Genomic DNA, 25936 nt, shown 5'->3' with positions numbered 1-25936 from the left:
TGCTGCCAGCAATAAAAGCCCTGGGAAACAAGAGCCCGCCTGTGTGAAAAGAAACGATTCTGGCATGAACTGATTCCGCCGTCTGTCTGAGGGCGAGCTGATGTGGGATGGACGAGATTTGAGATTAAGGGTTGGGGTGAGGTGGGGGATTTTTAGGTGCTCTCGCTTTACAGTAGGTATATTGTTCATACTGGAGTCTTCATTTTCCCATTTGGACTGTATTTTACAGTCCAAGGACATCAAGAAGGACTGAACATGCAGCTATCCAGCAAAGAAAGCACCTGCACAGATGTTGAAGTTGCAGATGTGTGACACTGCCATCCAACAGCATGTTGCAGGTTACAGAAGGAAGAATAATAAGAGGAAAATCTGACTTTGCACCATGCTGAACTGGATCCTTTCCTTGACTGCAAATTACTGTATACGTTAATAATCAGCTCAGCCTGAAGGCATTGCTTGAGCAAATATGAGAAAAAGCAAAGCAATCAAGTGAACCTTGTTGTTGTGAAAATATGATGATTAGAATGAAAACAAGTGTTTGATGTAGACAAAAGAGAGTAAATTAGTGTGTTAAGGCAGCTTTCTTCAATCAGATTTCTTAAACTAAAAAAGAGAAACAGCCTCCGGGAGTGTGTCCACTCTTCTTCCTGCACGCTCACATCCTCTGCTTCTATTCAAACCTGACAAATACGGGATTCCTGCAGCTGCAACAAACAATGCAATCTGAGCATAAAACACAGTCATCCTCATGCAGAATTCTGCACACCAGCACTCCACCTGTGTTTGCACACGGACTTCTGCACGAACTTGACTCGTTAAGACGCAGATCTTAACAGGTCTGCTTAATGCTGTAAGGTGCCATTTCCTTACCGTCACTGGCGGCGATCTCCTCGTCTCGCACATTCCCCACACACTGCAAAACTAAAACAACTCCAACGAGAAGGTCGAACGTCTTCGCGGTCGCCATATCCAAAGTTCAGTTGCTTGAATGCTCCTCAGTATCCCGGTGGCTTTCAAGAGTCCGTCTTTCTCCTGCACCGACACTGGTGGACTCCGTAACTCTCCTGCTGCTTTTAAAAGGGAAACCTGCCTGCGCTGCACTGAGCTGTGTTTTTTTTTGTTTGTTTGTTTGTTCCAGCGTGTGCCACACTGCGCGCTCCTGGGCAGCAAACGCGCTCTCCGCCTCTCCAAAATAAACCAAATTAAAACGAGAAAAAGAAAAAGTTCACCGCATGAAGGCGCATCTCAGCCTCGCACTGTGGTCTCATCCCACTGGACGGAGGTGCAGTGTGTGTGTGTGTGTGTGTGTGTGAGTGTGGGAGAGAGCGAGAGAGAGAGAGAGAGAGAGAGAGAGAGAGAGAGAGAGAGAGAGAGGCTGATGCGCTCCTGGAGAAGACAGTGCGCTCTCTCCCCGTCATCAACTCCTCGGAGCCAATGACTCCGCTTCTTCTGCTTGATGCTCCGTGTGAACCAGAGGAGGCAAACACACAAAGCTGTCGGTTTTCTGCATTGGGATATACATTGGGTACCTTGTCTGACATGCAACGTTTGAGTGATGTGGGAAGATGTTGGCAGCAGGGAGGCTTTTGGAGCCTCAGGAGCTGCTGTTGTGACTGTTTGCCAGCAGACAAAAGAGACGCTTTCACCAGCAGAGGGTTTTGTTTTTATTTTATAAGGGGTATATTATTAACTATACGAGAGGTATAGGTTGTATCGGAGCTATTTAAAGTTAGGATAAGGTGCCGTTTTTCAGTTTTGCTTCAAGTTAATATCTCTCTTATTTTCCTGACTGTCTGAAAATAAAGATTTGTAGATTAAAGTTCTGTCCCGTCTCACCTATTCTGTAGTCAGGTGATTGAATTGTGAGAGCGCCCTCTTCAGGTGTGAGGTAGATCATGATATTAACCGTTGTGTTGTCTTGACTTTGGCTCTACTTTGCTGCCCTGTGTGAAAAAGTCAAAAATAATTGCAGAACACAACTTACTTTATAAATATTGATTTTCTTTTCTTCAGACGTGTCTGAAGAAAAGAAAATTAATATTTAAATGGAAAAGTAAGTTGTGTGTAAAAAAAGACAAGCTATGCATGAACACCTACTGTATATTGTGGAATGACACAGTGATGTCACTTAAATTTGGGGTCAGTTGGATCCTGAAGAGGTCAAAGTCCATGTTAAATCTCTGCATGAAGAAGCTGTTAAAACACCAAAAACAGAAATCTGCACAAACTCATTTGGGATTTGAGAAGGTAGTGATTTGTAAAAAAAAAAAAAAAAAGTAGGCAACTATCAATATCAATAAGAGCTACAGAACATTTCAGAATCCATGTTTCACAGTTGGGCTCTTCTTTTTCTGTCAATAAGCAGCTCTCATTAAATCAGGGAAGATTAATGAAGTATTGAGCCATTAAAACCATGTTAATAATGTTTTCTGGGATGTTAAAGAAACTGCAGAATCTCAAACACCTAAACCAAAATATTTGGATTAATGGATGGATATAAAGCAGGATATAGTCCCGTTCTAATGGTGACAAAATCCTGAACTTAAATCCAGACTTGAATGACCAGAAAATGTCTGATGATGTTCCCTCTCTTGATCGTGTGTTTTCACTTCTCTCAGAAGCAGTCAGACATTGAAGGGTAGGAACTTGGAAAGCTCTCGTGAGGGAACATTTCCTTTCTTTTTTCCGAGGCAGCTCTCTCTCTCTCTCTTTCTCGCTCTGCACTCGGGACAGCTCACCATATACTTTTTCTTTCTCGTTGCTTGGTTGGCGCTCGTTTTGCTCAGGAAGGATAACTTGGGACCGCATGCTTGTTCCAATTAAGACACTCACTGTGGGAATGTAGAAGCTGCACCACAGCCATGGAAAAGCTTAATATAGAGAAGAAACTCTTGCATAAAGGACTCCTTTTATAATTTACTTGGCAGCATTTTGAACATTTAAAGTAGTTTTCCTGTGCTGAATGGATATTAGTGGATAAAGAAAAATTTAAGTCATCACAGTCTGAAATCACAAGTATCCTTGAAGTGTCTCTCAGCGGAACAATAAAAAAAAAAAAATCAATAAATAACAATCACCTCCATTGCTTTGGCAGTGATTAGTCATTACCTTGAATATCTTCACTGGTCACTCAGATTCATCCATCCCATTATCTTTACAGTGTTGACTGCCAACAAAGCGGGTGCAGCTGTTGTAGGATGGGAGTCTGTTTCGGCACGAAATACATGAAACTGCTGCTTTGTGCCAGGATCAGTAAAATGTATAGGGCGATGGTGAATGTTCAGTTTTCTCTTTCTTTCCAAACATGTTTTAGACACACATGTAAAACAAAGTCAACTGTTAAATGGTTTAAATAAGATGACTGGGGATGGAAACATTTAAAAACTGGTGGTGGTGCTGATCTGATGAATTCAATTTACATAGTGCCAGTTCGCAAATGAGACCGTAAGGTCCTTACATAGACATAGAGCTTACACATAATAGAGAAGAACCCAAGAATTTAACAATTCCTACATGAGCGACAGCTGGAAGGAAAAAAAACCCCTCTATTTTAATAGGAAGAATAACCGCCATCATTTGGAAGGAAAAACTCCCTTTTAACAGGAGAACACCTCAGACAGAACCAGGCTCAAGGACAGGTGGCCATTTATCTCGAGCAGTTGGGTTGAGGGAACAGCAAAGAGAGAACAGAACAGCACAGGGAGACATGACGATAAACAGTGGGTAGCTTGGTGATTCCAGCAACCGCAGATCTGGACGTGATGAGAAGAGGATTGTGATGAGCTCGTCGTGGGCACTGTATGTAAGCAGCAGAGAGAAGAACAGATTTAAAATTTGACAGCAGTGGAATGATTGACTGATTGAGATGGGGCAAAATTTGATTGGCTTTTCCTAAAATGCCTACAGACGGGTGATAAGAAAAGACCATACATTAAAAATAGCAAAGCCTTAGGAATCGGAAATTTGTCAACTGGTTGCTGAAATCCAGAAAGATCCTGAAGGTTAAATCTGTTATTTGTCCGAGCACCAGAGTGTTGTGGATGAGGCGTTCAGAGATGTGTGAAAACTCATGAAATCCCACAATTTAGAAACAGAGGAAGTGAGTGTGCCACTGTGTTGACGTGTTTCTTTCGCTTCCCTCTGAAATAGCTCTGGCAGACATCGTTATGATCATAAGACTCGAATAAATATCTGCTGAGAAGCCCTGTCCGCGATCGTGACACGTTCACTTTCTCACATAAATCCCAATCACCCTCGGCATGATTCGATCAACACACACCTCTTCATCAGCCGCAGCGGCGTATATCAAGTGTCTGCAGAGCAAACACAGATAGAAATATACAACATGCTGCTTAGTGATCTATTCCCTCATAAAAGGAGATTATTGCTGACACGTGCAGTGTGGCCGTTTAAACCGTAAAACATCTCTCTGAATCAGATGCAGTCGAGTATCACGACGCAATGTGATTCAGCTCCCGAGGCTCCACACGCTCTCTCACAGCTCTAACCAAGCCGTTCAATCCCCACAGCGGTCGAGACTCAGCGGCCGCAGCTCTCCGGGCAGTCTGCCCCTCTGATCACCTTGTTCCACGACTCCAGCAGAAAGAGGACAGGCGAGTCCTCAGATGACCACACTGAAACCTTCCTCTTTCAGTATCTCACTAAACCTGTTCTGTCTCAAGTCTCCTTCTACTGTGACATAAATCCAGATCAATCACAGACGCCGTGAACTTTTGCTTGGCTGCCGACCACACCGCACTCGGCCTCCACGGGGCAACCTGAAAGAGCATCAAAACGTCTGTGACGAAATCATGAAATGACACTTCCAGGGACATCAAGGCCTCGAGAACTAAGGGTGGTGGCGAGTGGAAATGTTCCACCCACGCCTAGAGTTGGGTCCCACTTGTTCACTTGCTGGTCGCCGCAACATTTATGATACGTGGCCACTTCGTAAACAGAGAACAAAGAGGCCGTGTGGCAGTCAGAGAGCAAAAACTCAGAGGAGAACAATCTCCGCTCTGTTTGGGTCTTTCCATTAGAGCATTGCTCATTCTTACCTTTTCCGACTCGCCTGCAATATGAACAGGGACCTGAAAGCACACAATCATTTAGCTTCGCTTGAATTGGAAAATGGAAAAAGGTTTATGTTGCCCAATTTTATTCAGCAGTGGTGGACCTGCATAACAGGAAACTCACAATCACACAAATTATGACAGCTGCACCTGCAGCACGAAGCGGAAAATGAAACTATTTAAACTCGTGTTTGCCTTTCTTGTGTTTGTGCCTGCTGCTGGCTTCCCAGACCATAAAACCACCCGCACATCACTGAACTGTTTTCAATATTTGTTGAACATTTCCAATTAAACAGAACAGTGTGTGGTCAGTTCAAGCTCAAGTCTGAATATAGAGATAAATACAGCAATTTAAATAGAAGGCAACAAGCCTACAGTAGCATTGAGAAAGTCCTCACTTGTATGAAAACTAGTTGGTTAGCCACCAGTGGTCATATATTGATTAAGTTCTCATGAGTAATTTATTGGACTTCCGGTCCATAGCTGAATACACCATCTGCAGAGGCTATTTTTCTCCACTCAATCACACTCTAAGACCTTGTTTGTGTATCTCATGAAGAAAACAATAAAAGAAGAAGTTAAAAATCTTGTTAATTTTGCTACATTTGATGAAATTGCACTATTACACTATTGTTTAGTTAGTTTTAATTTAATTAATATGATTCTATTTTATTGTATATATTGTGCATTTTAAAAAAAAATATTTTTGCTATCTATCTATCTATCTATCTATCTATCTATCTATCTATCTATCTATCTATCTATCTATCTATCTATCTATCTATCTATCTATCTATCTATCTATCTATCTATCTATCTATCTATCTATCTATCTATCTATCTATCTATCTATCTATCTATCTAATCAAATATTGGCTTCCCAGTCTTGTATACAGAAACCTAATAAAGCATCAGCGTACAATGAGGGAACGCAGCAGAGCATGAGACAGGTCAAGATTTACAACACATCAGAATGGGTGTAACCAGTTGTACAAGATGCACAAAACACGCCTCACAATATCTTTCCAGTTCTAGTGAACCTTTACTCTACACCACAGGAGGCAGTTAAGATGTAGATAAAACAGGTTTACAGCCCAAAACCAATCAGCCAATCAGAAAGCAGCCCAGCAGTGTCTTCTCTCCTCGGCCATCTGTAGAGGCAGAGATAAAGGGGCGGGAGGCATCTGGAAAATAAGTGACAAATAGTCCGAGGACTTCCTCCTGGGCTCATCGCCATCCACTCTCACTGAATATGGAGGATAAGAAGAAGATATTTTCCTCTGCGCTCAGCCAGAGAGGATGAGAGAACCAATTCCAAGCTATCACCACGAGGAAAAGGGGGCAAGGTTCACCTTGACCGAACTTGGCTGGTCGGGTAACCCCAAACCTCAGCTGCAGGGAGAGAGGAAATTGGGCCGACTGCTGTGATAGCAGGCTGACAGCTCAGGATGAGAGAGCTCGGAAACGGCTGAATAGTTATGCAAATGTCGCAAGAGTCAACTGTTATTTTGACAGAACGAGTCCTTCAAGGCCGTCATGGCTTGAACTCCGCAGGAGTGTTTATTATGACGGGGGGGCCTCTCGGAGCAGAGAGGTGCACAAATAAAACAGTGACCTTTAGATGGACTCCGCTCGGTGATTAGCAAAACTGTGACAACAATGGCTCCGGTGAGAAAAGCTGACTAACGTTGCTTCACCAACAGCACAAGGACAAAGGCTGGCGGGGTGGAGCAGCTCTCCTGTGCGCTATTCAACCGCACGAATAACGAAACTACCAGAGAGACGTTCGCCCAGGACACAAAACATTGATGGCTGCACATTCACAGTCAGCAGGCCCTCATGCGAGAGTGTGCAAGCTCGGCAAGGCGAGTGGAAGGTGGCATTGTTTGTGTGAGCATGTGCTTGCATGTTAGTGGGGAAGGGTTTTTGTGCACGGCATTGATTGTTGTTTTGTTAGGTCAAATGTCAGCGGGGCGAGACAAACAAACATTGACGTCGAGGCGGCGAAAAGGCCGAGCCGGCGTTTTCTGGGATTCGCGGTGATTCAGGACAGTTGGCCTCGCAGTTATTAATCATGTTTATACTGCCGAATAACAAGGGACGTGAATAATACAAAGATTTACCATCTTTCTCAGTCTTTATAGAGCAAATAAACTTGGAAACACAAACATTTCTACATAACTAATCAGAAGATTGCTTAATTGAACATTTACATGACAAACTGAATGGATTCAGGTTGTTCCTTTCTGAGCTACTCTGCTCCGCCAGTTGCTCGAGTTACAGTGACCTTCTGTTCATCATGAATACGTTTAGAAAAAGGCTAATTTAGAGGTTTAATTGAAATTTAAGTAGCTATATTGTTCAATTACAGTTTAAACTTTTTAAGTTGATATGGAATAACAAAACGAATGACCCGTTAGTTCACTCAAGTAGATGTTTTTTTCAATTACAGGAAAAATCCGCAAGTACATTGAGCTTGAGCTTCACAGAGCCATTTCTACTGCTTTAACGTTACCTGTGACAATATTAACTACTATTGAAATGAAAATTCAACATTTTTACGGCGAAGCGTTGTTTATTTTATCAACCTCGTGGCACGAATTCAGAGTCCAGCATTGACTCAGTTTCAGACCAAATATGTAGTTGCTGCTTTTTTTTATTTTAGCTCTGAAGGGCAGAACAGTGTGCCAGAATAAAAAGGCAGCGAGGCAGCGCAGAAACAATAGAAGAGGGCAGCACAAAGGCTGAAATTGATCCCGTGACCCTTTGATAAATCTCTGATACAGAATCCACCTACAGACTCAGCAAAGACTCCGCAGTGATGGAGAACGAGGCTAAACAGTACTGACGCTGGAGATTGTGGTCATCTAAAGTCTAAAAATGTATTTCTTGGTTTCAGTTGTTGTTAATCACCGTGTTGTCGAATTTGGGACGAGTGTTTGCAACGACACACCTGAAAAGAGTCGTAACCGAACACTCGTGACATTTATAACAGACTTGTTTAACTGTATGTTTATGATCCACCTGCCCTGTGCTGGTTGATACGGAGACTTCGAGAGTCCATTCGAGACACCACACACAGAGCAGCTGCAAGACGCTGACTTGTAATGGATTTTAATTTGCAAATAAAACGGAGGCAAGCTATCTTATTTGCACTTGTGAGGATTAAAAATGATCACTAATGAAGTCAGGACTCTTTTTGGAGGCTCCTTGTGTTCGGCAAAGCCTTTCAATTCAGTGAACTGGATGTTTTCTGCTTTTGCCAGCACTAAAGAAAGCCTTTAATCACCAATGACAAGGCACCCACAATTTCTGAAAGTGAGAGTATTACAGCATTTCATTTATACACTGCCATATTGGATGAATTAAGTCTCCAAATTTAATTTCCTGGATTTTTTTTGACTTTGTAAAAAAACCAAAACATGTTTAAGATTTAGGGGACAACACTTTCTAGCCAAGAATTAGGAGAGTAGCTCAATACCACACTCCTAACTGTGCTATAAATATGAAGCCATCAGCACGTTAGATTACAGATTCAGGGGATAACCCCAAAAAATAGTCCCACACATTACACCCATAAAACTGCAACTTGACATTTTTTGCTACCTTGGGACTGAGCCAGTCTGTTTCCAACCTTTATGCTAAGCTAAGTTAACCACCCTGAGCCTGCAGCCTTATATTTGCAAGACAAATATGTGAGTGGTATTGATCCTCTCATCTAAGTCTCAGCGAGAAGGCAGCGTATGTATAGAGGAGAGCTCCTGCAGATAAATCTAGATTAGTGTTCACCTCTTTAAGTGTTACTTAACCTAAGGTTATTGATATTTATATAATTCAACAGTCATGGGCTCTTCTGCAGCCCGGACGAGCAGCTTTTGGTTTCTACTTTAACATGAAAGTATCACATCAAGTCAATTAAAAAAATATTGCTATTAATCAGAACTGACATTTAAATGCCTCTTGCAAAATATCCCATCTTCAATCTTCACATTTCTCCCCACTTGGCACCTCATCAGGTCAAGACAGACTCATCAATTGAGCACACACACAGTTTAAACCGGATCGACTGCATTAATGTTAATACATAAAGTCCATCAAGGAGACCATGCTGGCACCATTCAAAGTCACCAGTTGGAGTCCCGGCTGGTCACACTTGTGCTCTGCATCATCCCCCAGCTCTCTATCCCCATGTTGCCTGTCTATCTGTATCTCTCAGTCCGCTTTCGAAATGAACCCGTAAAAGTCCATCGTTTTTCTGCTTCAGAGCTCCTGTAGTCAGCACCATTAGCACCACGGGGCTATTTGTACAATGGGTTGGAGAAGGACAGCTTGGCATCTCTCCACTTCGAACCCTGCTTTGGACGAATACACACAAAGAGACATACATCACGTCACTGACTTCTATACAGATAATTAGAGTAAAGGCCAAAAGCCTGAGTACAGAGTCTTTACCTCCACCTCCCTCCTCCAGGGGTAGACGCTAATGGCAATCCCAGGACCATCACTCCTCCTGGGGTTAACGCCGGGACAACCACCTGGTCTTCCATCCGGGGAGGGGAGCTGAGCGGAAAGACAATCATGTACATGGGTTTTTAAATTAGATGAGCCTTAATGTGTGAGAGCGCATGAAATGCAGGTGCAATTAAAATCAAATTGACCCGTTGTGCATCCATAATTACACCTCTAACCTTCATAAAACATATCATCTACCAGAGTCGGACTAATCACCACAGCTCTTTAAAACAAGTGTTGAAGCGGAGGTGTCTGAGTCGTGGAGATACAAGTTCACACCTACACCTCCGTATTTATAGCTGCATCCTCGGGGACAGCCACATAAAAGCAAACATGCAGAGACATGCCAATACAGATATAGAACGGACTGAAATACATTTAAATGCCACGTGTGTGTGTGTGTGTGTGTGTGTGTGTGTGTGTGTGTGTGTGTGTGTGTGTGTGTGTGTGTGTGTGTGTGTTATATCACTGCGGCATAAGCTGTTTCCAACTATTAGCATTAATACATGCAGTAATTCTGTTATAATCTTTAATGAAAGATCATGAGTCTGCAATTCGTCAGTACAACACACGCACACACACACACACACACACACACACACACACACACACACACACACACACACACACACACACACACACACACTAATCTCCATCATCAGAGTCATGGCAGTTGTGGCTCTCAACATCCCTCTCACTTGTATTTTTGATGACACACTTATGCAGATAAAAATGTGTGCGTGTGTTTGTGCTTAGACATACATCTCACTCATTTTGTCATTTTTTTTCCCCCCACACACATACACACTCATGAACACACACACACACACACACACACACACACACACCATTATCCAAATGGAGTAGCTGTGATTATATCATGTCCTGCGCTCTCTCTCTCTCTCTCTCTCTCTCGCTCTCTCTCTCTCTCTGTGTGACAGCAGGAATAACAGTGGAGATTAAAAGTGCAGGAAACAAAGCCCACAGTGGGAGGACGATAACAGCAGCACCTGAGTGCTGTAATAAAGCCCAGAGTAGTGGAAGCCACCCAGTCTCACAGGCCTCTCATCATGTAGCCTTTCTGTTCAGACTGCATGAGAAAAACTGTTGATTAACCTGCTTATTTCATGCGCTGAAGTTCATGCTGCTGCATTTGATCAGATTACGTGGCTGCACAGAAGACTACAGTGTGTATATATGGAGAAAAACTAATTTACAGAGGCGCTCATGAACTGCAAAATCAATAATTCTAAATCAGAAATCTAATTTAGCGGAGAGGCTCGGCGATCACCTTCTGACCTCCTCTAATGTTAAATCCACTTATTGAATAAATGTGGGTTGAATGGGAGAAAAATGATTCCTGTCCTGCTGAGCAGCCTAATGTTACTCAAAATTAATTCGCCGATGATTGATAGGACATTTCTGTGCTCTGACCTCTGCTCTCCAGTCTGGGTTACGCATCACCCCGAAGTCCATCGGGCTGGGCTTTCTGTGGAGCCAGAAAACGCACTCATCATCACCTTCATCATGTATATTGAGATAAGCAGGATCAGTAGGGACATTATTATTGTTGTTCGAACTCACATTAAGAGGCATATTTTCTTGTACAAAGCCAGGAAACAGACAGCGAATCCGGCTACGAGCAGCAGCAACCCGATGCCGATGCCGACGTACACGGCATCTAAACAAGAGGGAGACGTTTAATTCTCCCTTGAAGATTAACAAGGATACAGTAATTAAACCCAAGTGAGGCAGTTTAAAAGAGGCGAGCTCTCTTTACTACCCAGCTGTGTGTCCTCTGGTTTGGGTGACGAGGTGGAGAGGGACGGTTTCTCCCTCACATGGCAACGGTTTCCTGTCCAACCCGGGGAACACCTGCGATCGGACACAAAGACACGGAGCAAAGAAGTGAAGTGAATGCTGGGACCACAGCTCAATCAAAACATGTTTGCACAGTGCCTTTCAAGTGCAAAATGGTTTACAAGGCGACGAACAAACTCTATTACAGTACACATCTGGTGATGTTCTGTTTTTCATTTTGTCAATGAATCCCAGAAACAAAACAAAACAATGAAGTAACAAGCAAGTCTGGTCTTACTCCTGTGTGTCGTTTTGAGATCAACCGTTTTCCCAAAACGAACAATACACTCCAGTTTATTCTGAGTCAGTCTTACAGAGACGTCCTGCTTCCTGAAATACCCACAAGAGCAACAAATGTGTATTAATCCACATCTGAAAATAGTCCCTGAAAAATGCACTATTTACTCCAGTTTGAGAAAGGCCTTCACAGCAGACATTTTTACCCAGCTGGTTAGGATATTACTGAGCCTTTGAACCACAACAATAAACTATATTTGTGACTCCATTATTTCAGGAAGAGGAAATTAACTACTCCCTTTAATGGGATTTGTTGAGAGAAATAAATAACATAAAAGTGAAACAAAATCGCAAAATAAAACAAAGAAAGTGGCCATTAGTGCACAATCTCTGTCAAACCTGTGCACATACCGAGATTATCTCGACACATGGTGCAAGATTTATCTGCTGGACATCGAGCATGGAAACAAAGACTAATTGCAAATAGTTTTGCCGGTCTGGTGAGCTGCGTCTCAGGGAAAGAAGCTAAGATCCTCTTCTTCCAAGCGGAGACTCTGCTCCAAGTCAACATCTGTTCAGTATCAGCTTGATTTCTGAGCAACATTGACCTTCTAACGCAAAACACACAACTCTCAGCGATGCCAGACTGTGTCATTATCATTCAGAGGGGGAGAGGGGGTCAGCGTGCATATTGTGTGACAGTCTAGCCGTGGCAGTGGGCTGTTCCTGGCCTGGTTCCCCGGTGGATCCCACTCAGCAGAGTGGAGGAACGTGATGCAAATACTGAGGCAGAGGTGTCCTCCCACTGCTGGCCTCTGGTCCTGCTGCAGCTGTTATCAATGCTGGGACGGCTACAGGAGCGCCATACCACACTGAGCAGTGAATTGGTGGTGCTAAAGTCCTGTTACATAATGAGAGGAAGCAGTGGTGGCGGCGCTGCATTGGGGAATGTTGGACACGGGGATGAATAGGAAGGGGAATCGAAACACGAGGAGGCTGACGGAGGGATTGAGAGGCTGCATTTCAGTGACAGCAACAGACCAAAGTAATTTCTTTTTACGTGTTATTTCAGTGACAGCAACAGACCAAAGTAATTTCTTTTTACGTGTTTTCATAATCAAAAGAAGAAAAAAAGCCCTTGGGGAAATATAAGAAATGGTCTTCTTCCTCTCTGCTGGCTGGACGGCCATGTTGATGTCTGTGTTTGATTGACAGCAGCTGGCAGGCTGAGCTCTGGCAGGGAAACGAGAGACTAAGTAAACAAATGTGCAGTGCTGCCCACATGTCACGGGCACACAGCCTGTTGGTGGAACTGAAAATCTAAGACCACACCAGCATCTAACAAGTCTGAAAAAATACTATTTATGCAAGTACACATATTCTCAATGTGATATCCAACATGCAAACTGACATCTGGCAGCTTGTTTGATAGGATATGGCGAAGGAGAAAGACGTGTTCATGTTTGTAAGTTAAATAAGAAAAATACTTTCTCAGTAAAGCTAATGTGGGTTGTTTTTCAAAGTCTGCAACTCTCGTGTTGTGTAACAGGATGACCATCTGCCTGTGATAGAAAGATGATGTTACATCTTCATGCTTAAAAGGTTTAAAATTAAGTGACTTGATCGGCTCTGTGGAAACAAGTTCGCCATCTATGTAGACAGAAAATGAATAAATATAATAATATGGTTTCTCGTTTTTATCGGAGAACACAGATCAAGGGATTTAGAGAAAAGATGCGTTTGATGTCGCCGAGAAAAAAAAACCAAATTAATTTAAATTTGACATTAAAAGTATTGCATTATCAACAATGTGACGCTGATTGCATTGTTGGTGCATTGTGCAGTGACTTATGTGACTTTAGAGAACATCTATTTCACCTGCTGCACAATTCACATCCATTGTTTTGTGGTAGAATTGAACTTTCTGACACGAGAGCGGAGAAATGTGAATCTCTGAGCGGATTCATTGGTGACGTTAGCAGATCTAGTAGCAAGTCTCATAATTACATTCTTAGTTTTATAATGAAATATCTCCTTGCAGACATTCCAACCTGCCGATGCAGACAACTAGATTCATGAGATTAATAAAAAAAATAATTAAAAAAAACTCCAACAGAGTGAGCGTAGTGTCCGTCTCGGATGAGGACAGCGGGATGCCAGCAGGTTAGGCTGATGAGTTTTCTATGGTCTACTCACTGTGGGCATTAATAGTGGAGACCATGTTTAAATATTGACCAGGAGAATCCATCTGAGATTCCCAGGAAACACTGTGCTGGTGGATAAATGAAGGCAGAACCACCACTGTTTAATCCGCGGGGGATAAGCAGATTCCCACACGCTTCACGGAGCGTGTCTTTTCCACGGAAAGAAACAAGACTGATGGGATTTCCATGTTTTAAATCTCACAAAGACAGATAAAAGGATGGAAGGGGGAGTGGGAAGAACAGACATGATATTTATCTTTGTTTGTGCATGTGACTGTGTGTGTAGTTGCGTGCATTGGTCCGCTTGTGAATGTGTATTTGTGCGTGTCTGGGTGAGATTCGACTTGCATGCAAACGGGGCCGTGTCTCTCCACACGGCATGGGCCGTGATCCAGGCAATACAGCGGAGGGCAATCTGCGAGTGAAGCAGAAGAAATGAACCATCACAACATATATAAAACATAGAAGAATAAACCTGTGAATTATGTTGCCGTGAGAGACGGTGCATTGTTGAGCTTCATCCATTAACCTCAACATGTGCAGTGCTGTGTGAGGGTTTTAGGCACTACAAGTAAAATGAGGATGCTTTGAAAATAATGGCATGCAATGTATTTAATTTTTCATTAATGTCATGCAAAGTGGAGTATTCTTTTGTCTTTACAGCAGCACCATTTCTCAGAGGTACACTTGTGTCTGTTTTTCAAGGTACATGGCAGCTACGTTGTTCCAAACATAGTGGAGAACGTGCCACAGTTCTTCTGTGGATTCAATCAGTCTCAGTGTCTCTTTATGAAGTCCCAGACTGACTCCAAGATGTTGAGATCTTCTTCCTGTCACTGGAGATAGCTTTTTTTTAGGACTCTCGCTGTATGTCGAGACTCGCTGTCGCTCACAGTACGACACGATGGATAAGGATGTATATATGTAAAATGCCGACCACCTTTTCACAGTACTGTACATTAAAGCCCCTTAGTAGGTATTTTTTCCTCCACCTAATACATGTGATGTATGCGTTCTTGCCTCCACAGGTTGGTGGAGGGTTATCAGGGTTCCCTGTTAAATAATCGTCATGCTTGAAACACCATTATGAATCCCCGAAGTCCCGCTAGGCCCTTGATAAAGTGACTTTGGCTTGGCTGGGAACTTGGCTAAATGGGGACGGGGGTTGGTTGATCTTATTTCTGAAAATGCAGGAAAAGCAGAGGTGTTAATGGATCGCGTTTTGACAGCTCGCAGCAACCTTTAAGGTGTGCTGTGAAGAGTAAACAGCCAGACTTCAGAGTGCCCTGAGAGTCCCTGCTTAGGCTGGAAATGGGCAGATATGAGTGAAGGTTTGGCAGCACTTGAGTCAAAACTGGCTGGTGACTCATGAGAGTGATGTATAAAGAAAACAACAAAGGTGTGTTCCATTCGATGTGAAATCTACATGTTTACAAAAACACATTTCTGTAAACAAACAGTTGAAAGAAAAACAGCGTGTCATTCAAACTGAAGGATTCGTTAACTGAGATGTGACATCACAATGATTGACATTAAAAGCTTTCAAAAAAAACCAAACCTGACTGAAAACATGCAGTCAGAGACTTAATGAAGAAGGATATAAACAGATTGACTTGACAATAAAATGACAGAGGAAGAAGTCAGTATAACTGACAAAAACAAATCTGAAAATGGACTATAGTTGTTGGCAGAGAGGGTAAGGCAGGTAGGTAGAAGCATGTTACCATGGCAGCTGGACTCATCTGAGTGGAAAGGCAGACAATCAACAGAGCGGTCGCAGCGCTTCTGAAGCGGGATACAAGCAGGAAAACTTTCACACACCAGTTCTCCCAGATCACACTGCAGCAGCGCTGGTGGAAAAAAAAAAAAAATGGGGACAGATTAAGAGGGTTGAATTCACACATAACAATGAGCTTTTATACTTTCATCCTAATCTGTAGGAGAATCTGTGTTCTTTAATTTCCTTCCTGCACATTACTCGGGTCATGCTTTTCAGGGAGACGTTGTGCTAGTTGTTGCATGAACATTCAAACAGTTACTTTCAGAAAAACTACTGCCTTTTTAGAAAAATCTTTCTTCTATCAGACATCATAAAATTGCTGCTTTTCACGACGGACACAGTAAGATCAATTTCACTTAAGCAGATTTTAAAACAACAAATGCTGACCAAAGTAAAAATGAATGTAACAAACAAAATAAAAGCAATTGAGGAGTCCAAATAACCACTGATATTTAAGAGCAGATGTAAAAAAAAAAAAGGGCAAACAGTCGACAAGGACAGAAACAAATGGTGAAACGTGGTTCTGGAGTAAATTTGGACCGGCTGGTTTACAATTCAAGGACACAGACCGGCAAGCTTCAAAGTCACTAATGCAGATACACTTTAAAGTCTGAGATTACTGCCTCCACCCCAATACAATAGGTGAATGAGATTTCATTTGTGGAGATCAAAAAAATATTAAAAAAAATTCTGTTTAAAAAAAACCAAACAAAAGCAAGAACTCCTTCCAAGAACAGTTTTGTTGTTGTTGCTTTGGATAATCAACTTAACATGATGTCAACAGTTTTTACAGGGACTACTTCTTCAGTGGAAAATAGTTCCAGTAAAAGCAGTTCACAGAGAGGTCTGTGGATTATTCTAAAGTAACCATTATGTTTTTTGGAAAGAGATGATGGTGTTGAATTTTGAAAGTATTTAGCTCGGTCACCAGCATGCTTGAAGGGAATTTAGAAGAAGCTTCTCCAGACGACACTGCCTGTACTGTTTCTGATGGAGGATTACATACTTGTAAGTAAGTACTGTATTTTCTTTAAATAGGTTTATAAAGGGGAAAACCTTTAAAGTGTTTGTTCTTTTCCCAAAACACTTAACCAGTCAAATATCCTTAATGACAAAAACACAGTAACGTACGGCAGCTGTACTCATCCTCTCCATCGGGGCAGTCCGGGACTCCGTCGCAGCGCAGTATCGAGGGGAGGCAGCTGTTGTTTGAACACTGAAAGTACCCAGCAGGACAGCGGCCTTGAGGAGGAAAAGTTCCAGGTACCGAAGTGGGACATTGCTCTTCATCGGAGCGATCGGCACAGTCGAAGTCGTCGTCACACCTCCAGCTCTCTGGGATGCACTGAAAGGAGTAGGCGCACTGGAACTGGTCCATGCTACAGGTCAGAGGCTGAGGAGTTACTGGTCCTGAGAATAATACACATAATAATAACGCATAATTACACATGCACACAGAAAGCACAGCACACCTTAAATCCCCTTTCATTGATTTGGAGTTCACACACAGTAAACGTCCTCCACTGAGAAATCTCAGAGGATTGTCTGAAGACATTGTGCACGGAGAAAAAAAAAATGGAGAAGCATGCTGATGGTCATTTGGCTGCAGTTGAAGGAGCAGTTCAGGGATGAAGTGAGAACGGAGGAGTCGGGGTGAGTGAAAGACACAATATAAACGTAGTTGCTTTTCCTCCCCATTGCCCTCTGTGCTGTCCCTCCGCGCTGACCCAGTCTCCACAGTGAATTTATATGGACCTACAGGGCAACAGGCTCCATTAAGTCACTACACTCTCCCCCAAGGGTCCAAACAATTTATATGGAAACTGAGCAGACGAGCGAGGACGTTAGAGGACGGAAAATGTTGGGGGGGGAAAAAGAGGAAACGGGAGAAGGTGAAAACGGGAGGAATCCAAATGAAAAATGATGACAGTGCTGGAAGGAGAGAAAATGAGGGAAAAACCAAAAAAAACCAAATGGAAATGCAACGTAGGGAAAAAAAAAACTTGAATGTCTTCACCTCCAACTGCACACTCCGCGGTGTAAGAGATGTCATCCAGGGCGATGTCTGTCCACATGTCTCCACCCACCTCCGCCTGGAAGGTCACTCTGAACGGTGCCGGGCTGGACAGGATGACAGTAGCGTATGTCCACTGGTTGCCGTGGTTTCCTGTAGTCGCCCACATCAACAGAGGGGCACCGCTGGGACTGACGGTATAGACCTGGTGAGTTTAGGTGACATGAAGTGACATTTCCATTTGATTTGATTCTAAATTAGTGTGAATGAGGTCTAAATTAGGTCATTGCTTGTTTTAGAATTTACGCAACCTTCTCATTTAATATATTGTTCCTATTTTTAAACATTTTGGATGGTTTCAGGTAAAAGCTTAATATAAATTGTGCCTGAATTTTAGTTCCTTTAATTCATATTAAAGAGCTGTCATAATATAAAATAAAGTATTTTCACAGTGCAGCAATTGGCATTTTTATTTTAGTTTATATCCCACTTCAGTTACATTACAGAAAGCCTCGTCTATGTCTACATGTGGAGAACACTTCCTGTCTAATTAGGTTGTTTTTTTTAGCATTTGTTTATTGTTTGCTGTTTTGAAATTAACCCAGCTAACAAAGAGACCTAAAAAAGACATGAAAAGACAGATAAAATAATCACGTTTGTGAGGTGACATGCTTTGATGGATTATTTGCTGTCAGGGAGACTTTGATTCCTTCCTGTGGGTATCAGGTGATTGACAGTGAGCAGAGTGTAATGTAGTGATAGGCGGAGTAAAACGGGACGGAAATTTCTGACAAAACCAAACTAAGCCCTCAGGTTGACTGTGATGGATCATCTGACGGCAAACGACAGTTAAAAACATCTTATGAAGCTCGACAGCTGACGAAAGCCTGAAAAACAAAAAGACTTTGAATCACTTATGAAAATGTGTCTTAGCTCACCTTCAGTGTTCCCATCCTGTCAGAGCCGTGCATGAAGAACCAGAAGCGCAGGTGACACAGGCCGACACTGGCAGGAAATGAAGTCCTGGTTGTCACCTTGGCAACGTCGCCCTCCCTCCGAGTGGCAGAGTGTATGTACAGGAAGTTCCCTCCACCACCTTCGCAGATAAATGCAGAACAGAAGACTTCACATTTGTCGTGCATTTATGTAAGTTACGAGTAATATTTCAGTTCGATGAATGATGAAGCAATATAACAAAATACACAGCTAAGCCCCGCTTAACCGTCCAATTTCAGCTTCACTGCAGGGAAGAAATCCAATAACTTTCTTCTGTTGCTTCCAATGGACATGATATTTGGACAGCGGAAGGCTGTTGTGAAATGTTGTAGCCTGCAGCCAAAAGCTGCAGAGAGCTTCTTCGGCTTGGCTAGGCGTGGAGATGAGACGGCCTCTGTGTGCTGCCAGAACAAAGTGGGAGTTTTCCACATGAGTTAAGCAGGATTTGAGGCCATCACAATACACAGTGCACAGTAAACCCTTCTCCCACCCACCACACTGGATTCTTCCTCTTTGCCTCAAAACACACAAATCAAAACAGAGTCTGCTGCCCTCACTCAGATAAAGCTTGTTTACCGAGAGCAGCTGCGTGCACACATGTTGCTCCGTCAGTCTGATGTTAACATCATCTGATAAGTGATCTCTTTCGGAGCCGTGCTTTGTCCTCGCGTGGTACAGATAGTGAGCTTTATCGACCCGCTGTGTAGTGACATCATAAGTCCAACCGGCTCTTGATGTCCAGATTCGTCTCTCCGATCAATAAGCTCAACTGGCCAATCAGGAGTGGCTACGGACTCGGTAACCCACTGACAGATACGAGGAGGAGTTACAGCTGCGTCTCAGAGAGGGACTGTTGGTTCACTGGGTGCACTGGCACCCAGGAAAAAACACGGCTCTGTTCCCGAGTTTATGGCCAATCTCCCAAGTATGTGTGGAAGACGTGATGATGGAGACACAATGCAGTGTCTAGTAAAGAAAAAAAAAAGAAAAAAGGTCTGAAAACACCTTAAAATTAACTTCACAATTTCTCTGGGTCAAAGGTCATATACGTTGACATAAAGCAGAAAAAAAACAAATCCTCAAATTTCACAAACCAGAAAGCACCATGTCCTTGATAAATGATTAGGCAATTATTACAATTGTTGCCAATTAATTTCCTGACAATAAAGTAATTGATTAATTAGCTTATTGTTCTCACTAGAAACAGATTTGGCACCGTCCCCTCAATGACTCCTGCTATATAAAACTGTAATTACATTTCTCGTTATTTTCCATGCCGCTCTGCTTTGCTTATCAAAGTCGTCTTCTCAATATTAACAACCAATTTTCAAGCAGCCTCAACAAACAGAAGAAATACTGGCAGCCGATATAATACAGAGTAATTAATGAATGTGAATTACAGGCACATGAAAATGAAGATTTGCATTGACTTGTGTAGATGAGGGGAAAGTGTAACCTTTGGGTCGTTCATTTTCAGTTTAAGAGTAGGGGGAAAAAAAGTTCTGCGGAGCAGCATTGCTGTACACAAGATAAACAACAAGTCCAACGCTGTTAAGCTCAGTTTGACTGAACTGCCATTGATCAGGATGTATTATTAACCCTGCCTTCACGTGCCTGTCGGAAGCTCCTATTTCCCAGCTGTCAGCTTGTAATTACAAAGGCACTGCACTGAGCTGCCTGAAGACACGGAGGGAGTCAGGAGGACGCAGAAGCTGTTTGTTCTTAATTTTGAGAAACAGTTTCTTTTGACAGCATTAATATTTCACAATTTTTTTTAAAAATAAATTTAAAAAAAGAGAGCAAACACAAGCAGGGGAGTTGACAACATAAACAAAACACTTTACAGCTGTGTGTATCAGTTCATTCTGCCTGAAGAGGTCAGAGGTCAGTAAAACTTTTAAGCATCGTGACTGTCTCAAAGATTGTTGCATAGATTGTGTTCACTGGCAGTTTTTTTCTTCCAGTAAGGGGAATGATATGATCAGACAGAAGTCAGACGCTAATGCTTCAAGTCACTGCATACTTTTCTATATTTACCCAAGACGACGGTGCTTCCTGTACATCAAGCAAGCGCTTTCAGTGCCTAATCATAACCATGAACAAGTTTAATGATGATGTCATTCCTACAAGTGGATACTGTATAGAAAACGGGATTGTTTTGCAGACACATTTAAAATAAATATTTCGCGATCTGGTCAATATGTTCAGTATAACTGTTTTCACATTACGTTGACAATTCTGTCAAAAAAATGTTTGTTGTTGCAAATGAGCAGCATAAAATGAATGAATTCATGTTTTAGTAAATGCCCAAACACTATACAGTTTATGTTCCCATTCAAGTGCCAAGAAAGAAGAATTTATGACTCGTGTCTGCTAGAAGCAACAGAGGAAATCGGAGGGCATTATCGTAGTGAAACCGTCGATATAATGATAAAGTCGTAAAGAGCGGTTGGAGGGGTTAAGAAACAAAAACACAAAATAATCTGCTAATTTGAGAAATGTTCTAATTGCAAGAAAGAAAATATGCTAACAGGGTTTACCGTTAAGGTCCAACCTCAGAGCTAGAAAACCAGTCTCAGGTTTAAGTCTGTGTAGACTGTCATCAGCAATGCACTATAAAATGTTAAAGCGAAAGATTCTTAAAATTAAATTATCTTGCATCAATCAAACTTAATTTTTGTACAACTAACTAAATATTTTCCAAAGAAAAATGAAGACCATTTACTTTTTAACGACCTAACAATTAGGCCCTTGACTAGATTATTTATTTTGTCTATGAAAAGATACTGTTTCATAATCCTGAGATTTTTGCAGTGCAGTTTCAAACCAAGAGGCAGCATTTGAACTGCGACCACAATCACTCCAACAAGTAGTTCTTGTAACCATGGAGATGAAGGTACCCTAAAGTTAAAGAAAAACAATCATTGTAACCCAAACAATGAATGACAAATGATGCGTCCTGTTAGGAGGAGCGTCCGATCAGAAGATGCTGATATTGTCGATCAGGAGTTCAGTGACAAAAGATGCATTTTATAATTTAATCTGGAGGATTTGTTGTTTATAAACATATTTTCTAGAAGACAGTAAAGCAGACGCAGACCTGGACTGTGGTCCGTGTGAGGTCCAGCTCCTGGTGTCTCCGTCTTGCGACCGCTCCTCCAATCAAAGTCATCGTCAGTGTTTTGAGAAAGCTGGCAGCTCTCCTCCCACTGGTATTTCTCCATGTTGAAATTACAAGCACCTGGCGAGGTAATTACGTGGTCTGCACAAGAGAGAGATGGAAGGGAAGAGTGAGAGGTCTGGATTGGAAGTTGTTTTTTCTGCTCTGCCTTTTTTCTCATTTCTGCTCACCGCAGTCCATCTCATCTGATTCATCAGCACAGTCGGCCTTGTTGTCGCACACCAGGTGGGACTCGATGCAGTGGCCGCTGTCGCACACAAAGTCTGTGACTGCAGGACAACCAACTGTCTCCACAGCTCCTAAAACAAAGACAAACAACTGTGAATCGTGTTTTTCTTCTTCATCAGATAATCTTATTTAGTTAGGAGTTTCGCACTCAGGCAGGACCCCGTGTCCTCTTTTCCACTCAGATTATTCAAGCATTAGAGGAAATGCTACGCTGAAAAAGTGTGTCGAATTAAAACCCAGCCTCTGCTCCGAAGGACACCAGCAGCGGAGATGGCAGTAAACAAAAGCAGACAAAGGCCTGTCAGGGAAATCAAAGCCTCATTCCTTTTGTTCTCTGTGCTGCCTTACTTGAGACAGAACAGAAAGGAAGGAAAATATATCAGGTGGATCAGAGCCGGCGCACACATAACTACATTACGCTTGGATGCGTGTGCACTGTTCAACTTCAAAGGCCGAGACATTAAATGATGACTGAAATGAGGAAAGAGTTGAATTTCATTCCGGGAGGTCGGCGGGGTTAAAACCATCTGAGGATAAAGTGGAAATCCATTTTAGCATGTCTTCAAAGATGATGGGAGCTGTGTGTCTGTGTCATTCGGTTTTGGACAGACAGTTTGTCTGCTCGTCCGTCTTCGCTCCACACGCCTCCCAGTCTTGTTTTGATCCATGTCTCCACTTTTCTGTAGGTCAGTATCTATGTCTCACTGCGCATGTGTGTTTATATTTGTATGCTGGAGATGGAGAGGGCCTTGGCAGAACCAGCAACCATCCCACATGGTGTCCAGCCTTGTGTCAGGTCCTGTTTAATGTGGAACATCTGTTTCGGACATGAACATCAAACGCCGTCTGTCAGCAAATGTCATCACACAGAAAATCCAACTCTCTCCTCCCTTTAAGACTTGTCTCTCCTTCCCATTCTCCGAGCGCGCCACAGATAGAATCAATTTCATACCTCAAACTATCAGTAGGAAAGATCGTAAAATAATTCCACAGCATAATTACGTCTTGGTTATGAAGATTACTTTGATAAAACCAGGGTGGAGGAAGGCAAGAGAGAAACACAATGTTACTTAATCCACATTATGTAACAGAGGCTCATCCTTTTTTTTCAGCATCTATTTTCCAGGCCACTGTTAATGCTGTAATTACTTCCTCTGTGCTTTAAGACACCTGGAAATAGTAAGAAATTACATCATTCATTTCTATACTTTAATCTTCCATGTACAAAGAGATGTCCGTGACTTCTAAGGCAATATGGGCTGGTACAAACAATACACAAGTTAAAAAGATTAAAAGTTTAGTTAAATGAAAGCTGCTTTAAAAAAAAGAAGAAGCAATAAGAAAGATTTGTGGGACCACTGAGCAAAAAGCGACGATAATATATATGCAGAGGTTGGCTGAATACCAGTGACAGTGATTATTTTGCCAGGTGGTGAGATTTCTGCTTTTTAAAAACTTTCCACTGCAGGGCTCTATATTGGACAGTGAAGTTTCAAGACAAGATATATCTACTTTGCTCACCCGCAGTGCTTGTATTTTTTAATACCTCAACCATAGATAAAATTGTGCACAGATGTCACTTTTGTTGGGTGGTTCTTGTCTTCATGATTTGTTTCTATCGTGAATAAGAGTGTGGGATTGATTCTGTCTGCACAGTCTATAATGTTCACAACTATGGCAGTTATTTGCCTTGTTCCCCTAAGAACTGAGTGATGCTGTCCTCTCGAGCAAAAAAACATGGTAAAAATGTGTTTACATGGCCTTTGATATTATTAGATCAATTAAATGTTGAGGCGATGATGAGAATTCAGGAGATCATCCAAATTAAATTCCACTCATGGGAGACCAATATTCGTTTTGACATTTCCCTGAAAAAGTCAGAGGGTCACTGAAGTCAGTAGGATTCATCTCCGAGGGACTGTGCACCAAATTTCGTGGCACTTCATCCACTAATTCTTGATATCTTCGACGGGCCATTGTGGTACATATACTCTTGGACGTGGGGCGGGAAGAACACCAGCGAAGATATGAGAAGATTTGTCATTGTCACGTCGGTACGTGTCACCTACTTGGGGAACAGTCTATGAACTCCAGGTCATCCAGGGCAGCTCCTCCGCTCACATCCCTCAAGAGGATGCCCTCAAAGATCACCTCAAAGTTCCTGAGCTTCCTCAGGGGGACCTCCGCTCGGTTCCACTGGTCCCCCTGGTGCCCTGTTTTATTCCACACCTCCACCAGGGCGTTCTCCGTCTGTGAGAAAAGAGCAGCGATGACAAGGGATGATCATGTGGTAGGATTTCACATGCTGCTCTGGTTAAAACACTGGAGCGAAAATCAACTGGAATATCATTTAAAGTGGATTCAAAGCCACAGCAGTGATTATTGTCAGATAAATATTCTTCAAACTTCGAGTATCACTGAGTCACATTATAAAAATTCAGAACCTTTAAGTCAAAACGAGCTGAAATTAACTTTTGGACAGACTGCTGCTATTAAGAAAGTGAATGCCATCTAAGGGGAGTCATTAAAGTCTCATTAGCATAATATCGAAGTAATAAGTTCCCTTGCCTTGAGACCTGCTATTCAGACTGAAACCCTGCTCTCCCTGAGTTATGCTAATGCCAAATTTCTCTCATGCCACATATGGAACATATTAAATGTGTATTCCTGTGCAAGTCCATTCTGTCTTTTCCCATGGTACTAACCAGGCACTAAATCATGACCAATACAGCTTTGAAACAGTGAATGTGACTTTGAAAGGGGTTTTGGCTGGTGGATTACGAGCCAGCATCTCACCGGCGGTTTTTAATGTCATGTGCAGAGCATCAATGAGACATTTACAAAGACACATCACACCATATTAAAAACACACTCATTCAGAGTATGTGGAACTGGCACAAACTCGATAGCAAATGCAGTAAAAATGGTCACTTATTAAGTTTTAACAGTAGTTGTGAGGAGATAAACAGTTTACAGCTTCAGATTAAACCAAGAAACGTTTAATGTCAGACAAAAGGGATCAGACGCACTGCAGAAAAAAACAAATAAGAATATGAATACAGCCAGACCTGAATAAGATAAAAAAAAAAAAGTTTCTGTAGTATTTTGTGTGTAATATTTGGAACTGTGTCTATTATCTGTTGATAATTGTTATTATCTGCAGATTATTTTTGACAGTATTTGATTGATTCATTGTTTTATAAAATGTTAAAAAATAAATAAAGGTAATTTCACTTTTCACTTGAGACAAACAAAAGATCAAATCCTCACAACGGAGAAGCTGGAAAGGAACGTTCACCATTTGTACTTAAAAGGATACCTCAAATGATTAATCGATTATAAAAACAAAAAAGTTGTTGTTTTAAGTTTCAACTGATTGACTAAACGATTAATTATTTCCTCCTCCGGTTTCTCTAGTTTAACTCACTGGTGGGCGACAGTCCCAGATGCTTCCTGGCTGAAAGAAGCAGTTGTTCTCTGCTCTTTATCAGCCGTGTGAAAATGAACCACGTGTGTATTTCCTAAATAAACTCCCTCCATGTCATTTATCATGTAAACTCAAAACATGAGTCGAATTAACGTTTTTTTTTTGTTATTTTGTTTTCTTGCTGTGTTTCTCGCTGTTTTATAACTGTAAAGTGTTTTTGGACCACGTCACGGTGATTACACTTGTAATAAAATTGAATTTACTTTGCCTGGATTAAATGTGTGAACAGATCTGGTCACGCTCCACTGAGGACTGTATACAGTTGTTGCATTCTTTTGGGCGTAGACCTCGGGGTTAATTCTGAAGCTATTTGAGCAAGATTTAACCAATTGGCATTGACATACATACCGTACGTTGTGCAGCGA

General features: G+C 42.1%; 2 protein-coding genes across 2 annotated transcripts in view; both read right to left on the bottom strand.

The window, feature by feature from the left end:
* The window catches only part of plxdc2b (plexin domain containing 2b), an 89176-nt gene extending 87910 nt beyond the window's left edge, over positions 1-1266 (bottom strand). Inside the window, exon 1 of the mRNA XM_069159544.1 lies at positions 871-1266. Within this exon, the coding sequence (XP_069015645.1) occupies positions 871-967 (97 nt within the window). The 5' untranslated portion in view covers positions 968-1266. The remainder of the gene's footprint in view (positions 1-870) is intronic.
* A 7611-nt stretch (positions 1267-8877) lies between these two features.
* The window catches only part of malrd1 (MAM and LDL receptor class A domain containing 1), a 51294-nt gene continuing 34235 nt past the window's right edge, over positions 8878-25936 (bottom strand). Inside the window, exons 21-33 of the mRNA XM_069159379.1 lie at positions 24154-24334; positions 22027-22155; positions 21776-21937; positions 18618-18775; positions 17683-17884; positions 16797-17075; positions 15610-15735; positions 14234-14300; positions 11368-11459; positions 11169-11265; positions 11019-11073; positions 9525-9632; positions 8878-9427 (exon numbers count right to left, since the gene is read on the bottom strand). Coding sequence (XP_069015480.1) covers positions 9371-9427; positions 9525-9632; positions 11019-11073; positions 11169-11265; positions 11368-11459; positions 14234-14300; positions 15610-15735; positions 16797-17075; positions 17683-17884; positions 18618-18775; positions 21776-21937; positions 22027-22155; positions 24154-24334 — 1713 coding nt within the window. The 3' untranslated portion in view covers positions 8878-9370. The remainder of the gene's footprint in view (positions 9428-9524; positions 9633-11018; positions 11074-11168; positions 11266-11367; positions 11460-14233; positions 14301-15609; positions 15736-16796; positions 17076-17682; positions 17885-18617; positions 18776-21775; positions 21938-22026; positions 22156-24153; positions 24335-25936) is intronic.

This window comes from Embiotoca jacksoni, unplaced genomic scaffold, assembly GCF_022577435.1.
Source record: "Embiotoca jacksoni isolate LCO1_2020_lvr unplaced genomic scaffold, fEmbJac1.0.p SCAF_25, whole genome shotgun sequence".
Classification (NCBI taxonomy): Eukaryota; Metazoa; Chordata; class Actinopteri; family Embiotocidae; genus Embiotoca; species Embiotoca jacksoni.
This window is presented reverse-complemented; position numbering and strand designations above follow the sequence as displayed.